Below are 16887 nucleotides of genomic sequence, written 5' to 3' on the forward strand. Positions count from 1 at the left end.
CCTGCGTACACTTAATTATTCACAGGTCAACTGGGGCATTAAGAAATCTCATCCAGAAAAACAAATAGAGTCATATAGCACAGAAAAGGTCCTTTGGCCCAACTTGTCCATGCCAACCATGTTGCCTACCTGAGCTATTCCAATTTGCCCACATTTGGTCCATATCCCTCTTAAATCTTTCCTATCCATGTACTTGTCCAACTGCCTTTTAAACATTGTTAATGCACCAGCCTTTACCACTTCCTCTGGCAGCTCATTCCATTACAGTCCACCCTCTGGGTGAAAATGTTGCCCTTCAGGTTCCTATTAAATCTCTCCCCTCTCACCTTAAATCTATTCTTGGTTCCCCAACCCTGGGAAAAAGACTATGTACATTCACCCCATCTATGCCCCTCATGATTTTTATACAACTCTAAGATCACCCCTTAAGAATGACCAACCTGCTCAACCTCCCTCCATAACGGTGTCCCTTGAGTCCTGGCACATCCTCGTAAATCTCCTCTGCACTCTATCCAGCTTAATGGCACCTTTTCCTATAGCAGGGTGACCAAACTGAACAAAATATCAAACGCTACCTCACCAATGCCTTGTATAACTGCAACATAACATCCCAACTTCAATACTCAGTGCCCTGAATGAAGGCCGGCATGCCAAAAGCTTTCTTCACCACCCTGTCTACCTGTGATGCCACAATGTCAAGGAACCATGTACTTGTGCTCCTAGGTCCCTGTGTTCTACAACACCCCATGGCCCTGCCATTCACTGTGAAAGTCCTGTCTTTATCTTCCCAAAATGCAACACCGAGTTATCCAAATTAAACTCCATTTGCCATTCTTCAGCCCACTTATCCACCATTTCAAGATCCTTCTGTAATTCCTAACAACCATCTTCACTGTCAATGTCACCACCTATTTTAGTGTCATCTGCAAACTTACTAACCATGTCTTGTACATTCTCATCCAAATCATTGATACAGATGCCAATTAACAATGGACCTAGCACCAAGCCCTGGCGAACACCACAAGCCACAGACCTCCTGCCTGAAAAACAACCTTCTGTCACCATCATCTGCTTCCTACCATCAAGTCAATTGTGTATCCAATTCCCAGACTCTCCCTGGATCCTATGCAATCCAACTTTCCACAGCAGCCTACCATGCGGAACCTTAAAGGCCTTACTGATGTCCAGATAGACTGCGTCTACCGCCCTGCCCTCATCAACCATCTTGATTACTTCTTCAAAAAACTTAATCAAATTCATAAGACATGATCTCCCACACACAAAACCATGCTGACCTAATCAACTCTCATCTGTCCATATGCACGTATATCTTATTGCTCAGAATCCCCTCTAATAACATACCTACCACAGATGTTCAGCTAACTGGTCCATAGTTCCCAGGTTTTTTTGCTGCCTTTCTTAAATAAAGGCACATTAGCCACCCTCTAGTCCTCTGGCATCTTACCTGTGGCTACTGATTTCTGGCCTTCTGATTTCCTTCTCAAGTATACTCCTGCATCCCATATACTCCAGGGATTCACTTGATCCCAGCTGCCTGTACCTGACCCAAGCCTCTTTTTTTTCTTCTCCTGACTAAAGCCTCAATATCCCTCACCATCCAAAGTTTCCTACTCCTGCCAACCTTGCCCTTCACTCTACTAGAAACATGCAGACCTTGAATTCTCATTAAAAGCCTCCCACGTCCCTTTGTTCAGAAACAACCTACTCCTGTCTAATACGATCAAAGTTTGCCTTGCCTCAGTTTAGAACGTCAACTTGTGGAAGATCAGTCCCTTTCCATAACTAATTTAAAACTAACAGAACTATGGTCACTGGTCTCCAAGTACTCCCCCATTGACACCTCAGTCACTTGTCCTGCCCCATTTCTCAAGCGAAGGTGAAGCATTGCCCTCTCCCTAGTAGGGCATTCTATATAATGTCTGGGAAAGCTTTCCTGACCACACTTAACAAATCCTACCCCATCTAAGCCTTTAGCAGTATGGCAGTCCTAGTGCATATTAGGAAAGTTAAAACAATATTACAAGAATAATATTCTTGTAACTCAGAACAATCTCCCTATTATTTGTTCCTCTAATTCCTGTTAACTATTAGGGGGCCTATAGTACAATCCCAACAAGGTGATCATCCCCTTATTTCTCAGCTCCATCCAGAAAGCTCCACTGGATAATCCTTCAGTAATTTCATCTCAGACTTAATCAGAAATGCAACTTCCCCTCCTCTTTCTTCCACCGCTATGCTGCCTAAAGCACCTGTACCCTGGAACATTCAGCTACCAGTCCTGTTCTTCCCTTAGCCATGTTTCTGTAATGGCTATAATATTCCAGTCCCACATATCTATCCATGCTGAATTCATCCACCTTACCTGTCAGGCCTCTGGCATTGAAATAAATGCAAGTTAATCCAACAGTCTTTTCTTGCTCCCTGCTACGCTGCTGCCTGTCTTCTCTACTGAACTTACTGTTGATGAATTCCATTTCAACTTCCAGCTCCCATCTGCCTCATTGCTGCTTTGGATCCCACCCCACTGCTAATCTAGTTTAAAATCTCTCTTACAGCACTAGCAAGTCTGCCCACCAGAACATTGGTCCCACTCCAGTTCAGGTACAACCCATTCCTTTGTACTGATCACTTCTCCCCCAGAAGACATCCAATGGTCCCAAAAAAAACTGAATCCCTGCCCCAACTCTTCAGCCACACATTCATCTGCCACATCCTCCTATTCTTACCCTCACTAGCATGTGGCACTGGGAGTAATCCAGAGATTACTCCTGTCGAGATCCTGCTTTTTAACCATTTTCCTAACTTCCTATATTCACTCAATGGGACTTCATCCCTTTTTCTACTCACGTCATTTGTGCCAATGTGCACAATGACTTCGGCTGTTCCCCCTCAAGAGTGTTCTGCAACTGCTCAGAGACATCCCTGACCCAACACACCATCATGGACTCCCTTTTGCAGCCACAGAATCCTCAGTCTGTCCCCCTAACTATCAAGTCTTCTATCACTATCATCATCTCTAACTTCACCTTTCCCTGTTGTGCCTCAGAGCCAGTCTTGGTGCTATAGACCTGGATGTTGTTGCTTCCTCCTGAACGGGCATCCCCCCACTTCCCATCCCCCTCCCCCAAACAGTATTGAAAACCATCTTCAAGGGGAATGGACAAAAGGAAACCCTGCACTATCTGCCTACCCCCTCTACTTTTCCTGTGGTCATCTAACTACCCGTAGCCTGCATCTTGGGTGCGATCCCCTCACCAAATCTCTTACCAATAATGCTCTCTGCATCCTGGGTGACCTTGAGTGCATCCAACTCCAGCTCTAACTCCTTTATGCAGTCAGTCAGGAGCTGCTGCTGGGTGCACTTCCCACAGTGTAGTCATCACAGAGACTGGGAACCTCCCTGCCCTCCCACATCCTACAGGACAAGCATACCACTGCCCTAACTGCCATCCCAACTGCAGTAAGTCTAAAGATTAAAGTTGAAAGACCTTATCTCTGCTCCACTGAAGCCTCATAGCCAAAACCTCAGCATTTAGAACTCAAATACAGCCACGTTCAAACTGGCTGCTCCACTAGAGCCTGCCTTCCTTTTATTCAATTCTAGCTCTTAACTTATTGGATACTTTTTTTTGAACCAACTCTAAAACAGTTCTGGCTCCTCCCCTCTGCTAAGGCTGCTGGGACATAAAAAAACCTCGAGTTTTCTGCTGCTTTTAGCGCGATGAGGGTTAACATGAGTATATGCTTCAAAGTACTACAAGATGTCCAGTCAATTACCATGAAGCTGTCTTTTATTTTGAGGGGGTAAAACTCAGTTTTGAATAGAAGGATATTTTGAAGGGGCATGGTCTTTTATATAAACACCATTCCAGAAAATGTTTGACAAGGATAGAGAAGGAAAAAAAGAATATACTTACAAAAGGATAATGTTTTTACTTCCTCTGGTGGGTCTATCTCCATGCTAGTCAGTTCTCCATAGCTCTGCCCCAATTCTACCTCCAAAACCTTTTCATATCGAGCTGTTTGCAGTTCTTCTGCTATCTCCATCTTGAAAAGGGAAAAAAAATCTTTTAGAGTTGCAAGTGGATCCAAACTAAAATTCATGCGAATATGACGTGGATGTCATTGAATAGAAATTCAATCATTTAAAATAAAAACTTGTAATCTTTGTTACTTTAAAAAAAATTGAATTTATATACATTTATACAATTAATTCCAAGATATATTTTTCTACTTAAGTTAATAGCAAACAAATTTAAAAAAAGAGAGCACTAAACTGACTGATAGCCAGGTGTTAAATTTTCCCAATATTAGATTCTCAGTCAGGAAAATAAAGCACGAGAAACTCATTAGGACTTTATATCACAATATGTGATTTTAAATACAATACATTTGTCCAAATACACTTCCATGAAGTCAAATTTAAGGAAATTCAATCAAATATACAGTTTTTTCCCCCCTTACAACAAAAGTAATTTCTCAGATACTTTTAAAACCCTATGGAGGGAAGTTAAAGGTGAGGGTAAATTTCAATAAGGGCCTGAACATTTTAATGACATATGATAAATAATGCCGTGTTTTAAATAGGTTTCACGTAAATCAGGGTGAGTTTATATTTCAGCACATTAATCCATTCAAAAAACATGATACAAGATGGAACAACAATATAATTTTGCATTAGAATGGCGATCAGAATCACAGAAGCTGAAGATGTAGTTTAAAATCAAACCAAAGGATGTCTGAATGGTTTCTAATGTTAATTTCCTACAAGCTCTTCTTGGAAAATAAGTGAAGGGAATTTAAAGTTAAAATGATTCAAGCAAGTTGCTCAAATCAAAAACTTTAAAGAAATCATGAAAATTGGGAAACATACTTTCTATGATTCTTTTTGTTGAATGAATTAAATCTAAATCAATTTATCTTCATGTCTATCATGAAAAAGATGGTCATATGTGCTATCTGTCAACCTCTTCCTTCTGAGGAGCCCCAGATGGCACAAACATTTCCAAGATTAGGCACCCTGGAGAGCACCTCTGACCAGTGCCACATTTTACTAGGTGTTTTGTTGGGAATTCCTGTACCGAAGCTGCAAGTAATTTGCTCTTTCAAGTGGAATAATATGCTTTGTTAAATTAAGACTTACTTTCTTCTAAACTAAAATTGGATTCAAAGTTTTAAAAATCAGCCAAATTTTCAGTGAACTGAAAATGGTGTTTAGATTAATATGTAATTTTGCACTGCTGACATCATTGCATTATTGCACCAAGCCATTTATGACTGTCTCAATTTTGCAACCAATTCAAAAATTGACCTATATTCATAAAGCACCTTTAACACAACAAAGCATTCCAAAGCCCTTTACAGGAGTATTTGCAAACAAAATTCAGCACCAAGCCACAAATGATGAAATAGAGCAGATGATCATGGAACTAGATTTCAAGAAGTGTTTTGAAAGAAGGATTGAGTATCAGGAGTAGTGGAGTTTAATGAGGTAGTTCTTAAACTTAGGGCCTTGGTAACTAAAAGCACAGCTGCCAATGGTGAAGTAGTTAGATTAGGGACGATCAAATATAACAGTTACTTCACCGTGTGGTTAAAATGGATGAGCATACCTTGGATATATTGTCCAAATGAAGACAAGTTCTATTAACTTCATTTTTGTCCACATATACAGTGTACACTGTATCAGTAATACATTATACAATTACCTTGGACACTGTTACCTAAACAAAAATATACATGAAGCTTCAAAAATAAACAAAAGGAACTTAGAACATGATTACCATTCCAAGTGCAACAATAGGGTTAGTAGCTAACTCCAGATCATCACCGATTTCACAATGCTATACCGATCACAAACCCAAGTATGTATCACTACATATTGAGAGAAATGTTGAATTGGAAATAGACTCAATATTAAAGAAATACAGCCTGATATGTGACTAGGCATCAGCCTGAATGATGCCAGAACTGAGTTTATACGTATCAGGGAAGGATGAAAAGTTAAGGCTGAGGGATGATTTAATACAAGATTTAAAAATTATGACAACTTTTGATGAAGACCAAGAGAGCATTATCACTTATGGAGAAGAGCAAAAATTGAAGTGGTCACCAAATCAAAAAAGTAATTTAGGGGGAAAAATTCTTTACCCAGAAAGTAGAACATAAGAAAATAGTACAGATGCATTTAATAAGAAACTAAATGAGAGAAGGGAGTAGAGATCATTAGCTGGGGAAGAAAGAAGAGGCAGCTCAGGTTGAGTGTAAATACTGGCAGACTGATTTGAGCAAATGGCCTTTATCTGCATTGTACATTTAATGTTTTAGCCAATTCAGAAAAGATGGGGGAGCTTTCCTCATGCAGAAATAGAACAGCATTAAGTATTGACTGATCTGCTACATAGCTTCATTTAATTTGGTTGAAATGACAAGGCAGGGCTTGGGGAGTGTAGGAGTTTGGGAGGGTCCTATGGACCAAAGGTTTAACTGGGCCAGCCAATTTCAGAATTATCAAAGAGAAGTGGCATCTACCAACACCTTAAAATGTCCTCAACCATCCATAAAGCCTGGCAGGAGTGTGCCAAAATACTTAATCTTGCCAGACTTGGATGCAGACAGAGAGAAAGCATCAATGAACTAAGAACTGAGTCACTGAATAAGTAATTTTGCTGCAAATTACATCAATTACCACCATCTTCTTCACTCAAGATCAAAGGTGAATCATCCAAGTTAAGAAAAGTCAGTACAGGTTCTCCCCAGGTTATGAATGCCCAGCTTATGTACAGCTATACATAGGAACAAGTGTTTGGGAGACTGACAAGATGGATTTACTGTTTGCCGCGAGGCTGCAGAGATCTTCTGTAGTGTGGGAACTCGGTTCACAGCCACATTTCCAACTAGCAAATCATTTGGGTTATGAACAGTTCACAGGGATGAAATCCTGCTGTGACCTGCAGAGGACCTGTACTTGGCTGCCATGGAAAAATGTGTTTTCATGGGACAGAAAACATTGCAATGATGCATCTCCTACGAGAGATTCTTTGTGGTGAAACAAGCATTTATCACCCCCAGTGTCTTCCTAATTTATATTGGGACATCTTATATTAAGTACATACAACTACAATTTTCCTTTGCATTATATCAATATTGTATTTCCTCTAGCTGTTAAATTGCCAAGCAAAATCAGAAAGTAATTGAAAAGATGACTATTTGAGAATACGAATCACAGTAATTTATGTTTATCAGATACAAACCTGCTTATTGCACATTAAAAGGTCACCTATTCTACAGGAGCAGTTAAGGACTAATATTGTTTCAGATTTAAAATGTGGAATAAGAGTCCATCTGTGTACAGGCAAAGATCTGAAACAATGCATGAAAATTGATAACTGTCCTCACACCTTCTACAGGTAACAGTCCAAGTCATTAATACTTTTAAATAAGTTTTAATTATTTTAACCATGATAATTTTCTCTGCAACATAAATGAACAAATCCCCACCACATTTCAGTTAAGACATTATGATCTACAACCAATATAATTGACTATATTGATTTCACTGATTTTTATCAGAACTCCAGCCATATCATGCAGTGATTTTATTTTTCAATCAAAACACCACCCACCTTTTGATCAGTATCCATATTTGCATCATCTGGTGAAGTGGTAATTCCACACGTTATCGGAGAACCCTTCAGGGAATTGAAACAGTGTAAACAGTAAAATACTGCACAAAATGGAATACCAAAAATCAGTAAATACTCCACAAGTCAGGCAGTGCCTGGGAAGAGAGAAGTTAATTTTTTTTTAGCTTAAATCAGTTATAATTGATTCCAGTGGTTTTCATCATTTCTGACAAAAGGTCATCAATCTGAATTAACTCTGTTTCCACATCTACAGATACTGACTGATCTTCTGAATATTTACATCTTTTTCTGTTTTATTACAGCAAAGTTCAGCACAAATAAAGCAGGCACAGTTATTGGATCACAGTAATGCTTCTATTATAACTACTGAATATACTAAAAAAACAGATGTACTTTAATGAAAAAAGGAGGCAAAAGAACCATGAGACTCTAATGACTGCTTATAGAGCTGCTTTTGTGAGGTGCTTTAATTTCTTGTGTACAAGAGCAGCACTGAAAAATATGATTTGCCATTGTAGATCGAGTGGATTTGTTGCTTACCTCTGATTAGATTACCCATTGAAAAACTAATACAATCAGAAATAAATAATTATTATAGGCTAAGAGGCAAAGTAAAGAAAGTAAACTTCCATTACCGGCTGTTGTGCGGCCAACGCAAGATCCTGAGGTAGTGAGGTAGGTTTTGTAGCGCTGTCTGAAGATTTACCAACCGACCGAGTTCCACTTGAAGTTAATAGCTTTTTAGATACAGCCTGGGATAACGCATCTGTGGCATAAACTTTTTTAAGAATTTTAAAACTGTGAAATTTCTTTGTCTGTTTTGCCACTTCCAATTTCTCAGCATTTTCAGAGTTCCTCGATGAAAATGTAGGTCCATCAGTTCTTTGAAAGATTCTGGATTGCTGAGTAGAATTTGAAGCCTGATGTTTTTGTGAATATCCCAAAACTGCCCTTCCTTCATTGATCAATTTGGTGCTTCTAGAATCAATACCTGGCCTTGTAGAGAGTTTGAACTCTCTGTCAACTGTTCCTGAGGTTGTTGGTTCTTCAAACGATATGCTTGGTTTTTCAACCTCCAAGGGTTTTGAATCATCACCAGGTTTTTCTGAGAATTTGGTCAAATATGAAGATGCTCTTTCAATGCCGGTTTCATCTCTGACCGGTTCCAAACTCTTGGATTTTTTTCTGAGCCCTCGCAAGCAATTAGATATTTTGTTACATTTCTCCCAAAATCCAGATTCTAGAAACTTTGATCCATCATTAAAACTTGCTGTGTTTTTGACAGCTTTCAGAGGTGCTTTGGTTACTTTCCACACATCAAACTCTTTCTTAGATATTTTAGGCTTTTCATGCAAGTTCATACGGAGAGATTTATTTTTGGAACCATTCAATTCTTCAATTTTTATTGGAACCTTTCTGGAATCTTCAGAATTTTGCATTGCACCTGAATAATTAGATTCACCTTGCAACTCTGACGATTTTTTTGTTTGTCCTTTACTCTCAAATGCCTCAGAAAGAGGTCTAGGTTCATCATATGAAGAAGTGAGTTTGCTTGTTGTCCATGTAGGTTCTACTGTGGAATGTTTACTTGCATCATTCTCACAAGCCTCTTCAGCTTTTTCAAAAATATATGTTTTGCTAACAAAGTCTTGAAAATCAGTCTGCAAGCTTTCATATGTAGGGCCACTTATTTTTGTCTTCAACACCTCAAGATCTACCTCTGTTATTGATGGCTTTGCTTTGCATTTGTTTTGCAAATGTTTGCAAAATTTGGAAGACTGACATTTTTTACACCACTGTAATTCATTTGGCTGTTCTCCTGAGACATGTGTATCAGCTGTATGTTTTGTAGATGAACTGTGGTGTTTTTCTTTTCTATTTTCTTCTCGTGAATGCTTTTTATGCTTCTTCTTTTGCTTTGATTTGGACCCAGTATTTTCATAATCGGATGATGAAGTTGTCCCCAATGAAGCAGCATGATACTTACGTTTCTGTAATTTGAATTTATGCTTTTCCTTGAAATCTGGTGACCTAAGAAAGAAAGTAACACAAAAATCCTAACAATCTTAGTTACAATGTTTGCCTAATGCTCCCTCTTTTTATTCTGGACTCATAGCAATAGACTGGCCAATGATGTGAATATTATGCTTAGAGTATTAATTCCTTAATGAACTAAAAAGTCTTATTTCAATATTTGTGATCTAAAACAGGCTTTCATTTTCTTAACTTTCATGTCAGTCCAAATGCCATAACATCTGCTCCAAGGAATATATTCAGTCACAGGTAGAACTTTGAACAGTAACCAAGTATCTTCCAACTCATCATGACCAATGTCAAGGGATTCATTCTTTGTTAAAAAAAATCTTTCGTGTCACTACTTAAGTCAGACTCTTAATGCCAATATTTCATCAACACACTTCACTGAATAGTCCAAAGTAAAACAGCCACAACTCAGAAGTACAGGGGACAGGAAACTTAAAACACTGGAAACAATTAGCAGATCAGACAGCTTCTGTGGAGAAAGAAAGGGTTAATATTTTAGGTCAATGACCTTTCCTCAGAACTGGGAAAAGTTATGGAAAAAAAAAAATCAGTGAGTGTATGCTGATGATGGAGCAGGTTAAACTTGTAAACAGCTGAACTTGTAATCCCAAGGCCTGAAGTAACATTCCGAAGACCAGACTTTATACCTTACCGTGGCAGCTGTGGAATTTAATAATAAAAAAAACAGTTCAGCATGAGCAAGTGACAGCAAAACAAAACTGTGGATTGTTGCAAGAAAATCCACCTGGAGAAAAATCTGCCATTCTTACCCTCTTTATACATGTCTCTAGACACATAGCAATGTGTTTGACTCTTAAACAGAATTAAGGGATGGATAATAAATGCTGACCTTCTGGTGATGCCCACTCCCTGAAAAAAAAAATGCATTTTAAAAAAAGAGTTCAAGACTCTAATGTGTTTAGTCAAAAGAGAGGTGCTGTTCCAGGAGCTTGGCTTGTTGAGCTTGGCTGGAGCAGTGCAGGAGGCCAATGACAGGCAACTGTAAGCTCAGCAACTCCCTGCTCACTGAACAGAGATGCTCTGCAAAGTGATGGCGCAATTTGTGTCCGATTTCCCCAATGCCAAGGAAACTAGATCATGAACACACAATGCAGTACATTGAATTGGAAGCTGCTTCATTTGTATGGAGCATTCAGGGCCCTGGAGAACAGGACGGCAGGAAGTAAAAGGACAGGTGCTGATCAACTGCAATTGCGCTAGGTGGTGCGGAACTAAGAGAATGGATATTGGTGGAGATGGAAGAGTGAACTGGAGTATCATGGAGGCAAGTATACTGAAAGGAAAGAGGAATTAAAACAGAAAATGGTGTAAGTTAGGTCAGGCAGCATCTGTGGAAAGAAAAAGGTAGTTAGTGCTTCAGGACTGAGATGCTTCATCAGAATGTTGGAGGTGTTGGAATTTACAGAGGATAATCCATTATACATGGTGGTTGGAGGGGTGGAAGGCAAGGAAAGGGGTAACTTTATACTTGTTCTGGGTGGGAGAAGTGGACAAGAGCAGAAGTACAGGAAATGTAACGGACATCTATTTTTGCAAAACCTCTGGGTTCCCTTATAAATCTCATTTACTTCCACTTCCTGTTGGCCAATTCCCTCCTCCCATGGACATACCCAGGTTTGTGCCAGGATTCCACTGGTTCTGATCCTCACCCATATCCAATCCTCCCCACACTGTCTTCTCTCTCTCCTCCTTTTAGCCTCTGCTCATACACCTCTGTTGCCCAATGGTCTCCATGTCAGGCTGCCATCAACAGGGCTCAGTGCTTGGCCTCAGCTGGTCACGATCTCTGCCAATGATTTGGCTGACGGGAACATATGACATTTTTCCAAGTTTGCTGATGATCCAAAACTGGATGGGATTATGAGTAGGGAGGAGATAGAGAGAGACACACGAGAGTGCAGATGCTGGAAAACTTGAGCAACACACAAAGGAGCTGGAGGAACTCAGCGGGTCAGCCAGTATCTATGGAGAAAAATGGACAGTCGACATCTCAGGTTGAGACCCTTCAACTGGACAGGAAAGGAAGAGGGGAGAGAGCTAGTATAAAAAGTTGAAGGGAAGGGGTGGTGCAAGAGCTGGCAGGTGAAAGGCAGATGAGGGAGGGAGGAGAGTGGGAATGATGTCAAGAGCTGGGAGGTCATAGGTGGAAGAGACAAAAGGGCTGAAGATGGAATCTGATAGGAGAGGATGGTGGAGCATAGGATAAAAGGAGGGAGGTGGGGAGGGGAACCAGTGGGAGGAGTGTGTGGATGATGGGCAGATGGAGAGGGTGGGGGAGCGGAAACCAGATAGAGTGATGGGGGCCAGGTGGATCAGTAAGAGAGAGAAAAGGAAAGAAGGCAGAAGAGGGACAGAGGAGAGTGGTTACCAGAAGTTTGAGAATTCGACGTTCATGCTGTCAGGTTGGAGATTGCCCAGGTGGAATATGAGGTGCTGTTCCTCTAATTTGTGTTTAGCCTTGACTTGGCTGTGGAGAAGCCGTGGACAGACAGGTTGGTGAGGGAATGGGAAACGGAATTAAAATGGCTGGCCACCAGCTGGCAAGGTGGACAGAGTGAAGATGCTCGGCGAAGCAGTCCTCTAATCTGCATCCAGCCATCTATTACGTCACCCCTCAGTTTCCTTCATTCAGGGAGGATAAACCCAGTTTATTCAATTTCTATCTATAAGTACAGCAACTAGGCAACACTCTGGTGAATCTCTTCTGCACTCTCTTGATTGCTACCACATCTTTCCTGTAGCATGGTGACCAGAACTGTACATGATACTTCAAGAGCAATCTAACCAAAGCTTTGTACAACGGCAATGTGACGCTCAACTTTTATACTCAGTGCCTCAGCCTTCGAAGGCAAACATGTCAAATGTCTTTTTCATTACCGTGTCCACCTGTGTCACCACTTTCAGGGAACTATGGACTTGCACCCAAAGGTGTCTCTGTACATAAATGCTCCAAAGGTCCCTGGCATTTACATACCCTACCAAAATTTGACCTTCCAAAATACATCACCTCACACTTCTCTAGATTAACTTCCACCTGCTAACTCCCTGCCCAACATTCCACCTGGTCTATGTACCACTGTATTTTAGACAACTTTTTTTGCTATCCAGGCCTCCACCAATTTTCATGTCATCGGCAAACTTATCAATCAGACCACCTATGTTCTCATGCAGGCCATTTATATATACAGTATATTACAAGCAACCAAGGTCCCAGCACTTATCGCAGTGGTACAGCACTTGTTACAGACTTCCAGACAGGAAAAATACCCATCCACCACTACCCTCTGCCTCTTATCACCCAGCCAATTTTGGATCCAGTTTGCAAACATTCCTTGAACCCTTTGGAGTTCAGAATAACGAGAGGAGATCTTACTGAAACTTACAAAATTCTTCCAGGGCTTGACAGGCTGGATGCAGGGAGGATGTTTCTCCTGGATGACGAGTATAGAACCAGAAGTTTAAGGTCACCATCTCAGAACAAGGAATAGGCCATTTAAAACAAGGAGATTTTCTTCATGGGAAATCTCTGGAATTCTCTAACATACTCCTATGTCTCATTACACTCAATTTACAGCACAACAAATTAAAGATAGCGAATGAGGAGAGGGAAAGTTATGAGTAAGCAAAGGTAAGAGAAACCAAACTGTTTGTAAAGAACGAATAGAAGAGGACGATGCAATGTATGATGGAGTGGTATAAAGTTTAAAAAAATAGTATAAGTGGCTTTGGTACAAGGCTGTTAAATCACCATGACGAAGATGTGGTAAAAGCAGAAAAGAATGGAAGGTATTGGGGTGAAGTGAGAGTGATGTTTGGAAGGGAATATACAGAAGCTTATGGTGTAGTGCAATGAGGAAGGAATCAGGTAGTCTGTAGAACCGGGGTAGAATAAACTAATAAGTGTGAAAGGCCACTTTCATAATTTGAGAATTTGTGGTCTCCTAGTTTCATCATTCTAAAGCCAAATGCACCTCTAGCCAGATCCCTCTCCTCAACCATCACCTAAAACGTATATCGAGTCCAAAATGGATCCATGCCCCAAATACCTCCATAATTCCACTAATCACAGATCATAGGAAATGAAGGAAGAACTGCACATTTCTGTTTAGTAACAGTTACTTTACAATTTATCATAACTCCACTTTTTCAACACCATCCTCCTATCAATCATAGCAATTCCACAGGAGATCAATTATGTTGTGCAAATGTGGCAAATTTTAGTTAATCTTTAAGTAACAAAGGCTTGCACTTATCTAATATCCTGAGATATCCCAAAAGCTTTACAGCCAATAAAGTACTTCGTAACAGTAGTCACAGTTCCTATGCAAGAAATCTGAAAACAAAATCATGCACAGGAAGCTCCCAGAAACTGCAATGCTATAAGTGATTTTGCAACCTATCACATAATTATTATCCGAGGGACAAATATTGGCCAGGACACCAAAAGATAAATGCCATGACTTTTACACTCATCCAAGAGTGCAAACAGGGTCCTGGTATAGCGTCTCATGCTCAAGACAGAACTTCCAACATTAATGGAATAACGATGGATTGGGAATAAAACAACTGTGGAAATACAATTGGAAGCAATCTTCAGGGAATTTATGGTAATCTTTAGGAATATACATACAATAACTCTTGGTGGCTTAAACTGTGCATGATGCACATGGGGGATATTAATTTGAATACAATAAGAAAATGTAAGGAGGACTGGGATGTAGAAGAAAGAGTAGGAAAGGCAACTGGGATCAATTCAGATGTACTAGAGTAGATGATGAGTGAGGACACGTTCCAAGACAGGACTTTCGTGGAGATTATGGATAAAAATTTGTTCTCATTATTAGTATGAGACTTGATTTAAAGGCTAGAATTCAACCAAATGATTCAGCTTTTATTTTTACTTTTTAAACAAAATAAGTTCTCCAAACAGCTTTTTGGTACTCAAATGAATATCCCCCACGTGCATCATGCACAGTTTAAGCCACCAAGACTTTCTAAATACATTACTAAAGATTACCATAAATTCCCTGAAGATTTCCCAATTGCATTAAAATTATATAGGCTACCAATATATTATTCTACTTTGATAGATCTTTAACTCCAGAAACATCTCCAATACAAACCTAGGCTGAGAAGATTTTGCCTGTTCTTCCATGGACTGTTTGAGTGTTGTGGGAATTTCTACCTCCAGATGGCTCTAATGAAGAAAATATAAAACAATAAGAAACCAAAAATTCAGAACATTTTATAGTTTATTAATGCAAAGCATTGATTATAAATAACGTTACATCTAGAATCCATTATACCTTCACAACTCAAACACCTCTTAAAGATCATGTCTTGAAATTTTAAAAGAATTTCAATTTACAGAAACAATACCATAAAACTGAAAACAGGTCCAGTACATTAGAAAACCAAAAAATGTAATACTGATATCAAGAAAGAAAGAGAAAATAGAGAACCAAAAGCTAATTAGTCTGAGATCAGTTGTCAGCAAAATGCTGGAATTCATTCTTGCTTAACGTGCAATTAGATCACTACATGACCAGGCAAATTCAACATGCTTTAATTGAAAGAAAATGTGTTTGACAAATCTAATAGTTTTTGTAGGGAATCAATGGATTTAATACCTCTAGATTTTTAAAAAGGCAATTAATCAGATATCCAAACAGGTTTTTTTTAAATAAAACAGAATGAGTAAATATTGGTGTACCCAGATCTTAGCTGTGCTAGTTCATGAAATACAGGAGAATAGGGCAGTTTCCTTGCAAGTGCATAGGCTTTGGTGGGATTATAGCTGAAGTACTGTGCAATTTTGGTGTCCAAACCCAAGGGTAAACTTGCCTTGGGAACTGTACAAAGGGGTGACACAAGGGATGCTGTTGTCACAGTTTTAGATAGCCAGGTTCAATACCTACCTCAGATATGGTCCGTTTTCCCTATGACTGTGTGCATTTATCCCAGGTGCTCTGGTTTCCTCCTACACTTTTATGACCTGCTAGCAAATGTATCTGGCTACTGTAATTGCCCCTGGTGTAGGCGAATGGCAGGAGAATCAATTAACGGACATGTCAGAGAGAATAGGTTGCAGGGAAATAAGCGGGGAAATGAGATCGATGTGAATGCTTTGAGAATCTGCATAAATTCAGCTGGACCAAATGGCCTTCTATGTTGTTCGAAAAATGAGAATCAAGGAATACGAGATGGCCAGGAAAGTGGACTTAAAGTACGTGATCAGTTTTGATTTTAATGAATGGCAGAGCAGGGCCAAGGAGGCCCATGGTCTACGAGTTTCTTTTTCTCATGTTCTTTGAGGTTAATTCAAATTTCATGCAGATTACGAGAAAGACTTGGCTGTAAGCGACACTGTTCGAACTGCTTTACCAATGAGCCACCATTGGCAGATTGGGTGGACTAACTTTCTTCTGTGCTGAATTGTTCTATGAATCTACACTTATTATCATTGTACTTCAATATTGTATGCTGCTCAAAGAGTCTAGTACCAAAAAAAAACTTCAGGTTCACAGACCTATGGACTGAATCAGCAAACTGTCATGGGGCCTGATTTGATTGATTAATAACTAACTGTGTGCAAAGCTTACCAGTTTTCTTCTTTTTCCTGTGCATGGCGATAAGGAAGATCGCCTTGGTAATGAGCTCCCTCCACTATACTGTGGCTTCTGCTCAGTCTTGCCTTTTTCTCCCTAGTAATTATTCAGGGACAAATTTTGGGTAGAATGAACATAGATCAGTTCAAGAGTAAGACCCAAGGTATTACAATGAAACAGTCAATACTGCAATTAGAAATGGTCCAATGATACATTTCAGACTCAAATAACAGTTAAATCAACTTACCATCACCCTAGCCCAGAAGAAAAGTGCACTATTTCATTGTTAGATATCCAGATGGGTCAGTTTCCCTCTTTTTGGGAGGAAAACCAGATTACTTTACCTAGTTTGAGTTGAAACATTCTCTGATCAGATCTGGAACTGGCTACGAGCAGTATATTAGCTTCCCATTGAAGATGGAAATTAAAGGAGACAGAACTGAAATGGAAACATACTCTCCAAAGGCATCTCCAAAGTTTCATCTTGTTACCAGAGAAATATGGCTTTGCACAGTCAACACTGCAACAACAAACATTTACCACACTGT

General features: G+C 39.7%; 1 protein-coding gene across 2 annotated transcripts in view; it reads right to left on the minus strand.

Annotated features, from left to right (window-relative positions):
* swt1 (SWT1 RNA endoribonuclease homolog) overlaps positions 1-16887 on the minus strand; it is a 103525-nt gene that overhangs the window by 79303 nt on the left and 7335 nt on the right. For both annotated transcript variants that reach the window (XM_052012846.1, XM_052012848.1), the window contains exons 3-7: positions 16334-16435; positions 14855-14928; positions 8303-9698; positions 7647-7712; positions 3939-4068 (exon numbers count right to left, since the gene is read on the minus strand). In XM_052012846.1, the coding sequence (XP_051868806.1) occupies positions 3939-4068; positions 7647-7712; positions 8303-9698; positions 14855-14928; positions 16334-16435 (1768 nt within the window). The remainder of the gene's footprint in view (positions 1-3938; positions 4069-7646; positions 7713-8302; positions 9699-14854; positions 14929-16333; positions 16436-16887) is intronic.

The sequence above is a fragment of the Pristis pectinata genome, chromosome 3 (genome assembly GCF_009764475.1).
Source record: "Pristis pectinata isolate sPriPec2 chromosome 3, sPriPec2.1.pri, whole genome shotgun sequence".
NCBI classification, from domain to species: Eukaryota; Metazoa; Chordata; class Chondrichthyes; order Rhinopristiformes; family Pristidae; genus Pristis; species Pristis pectinata.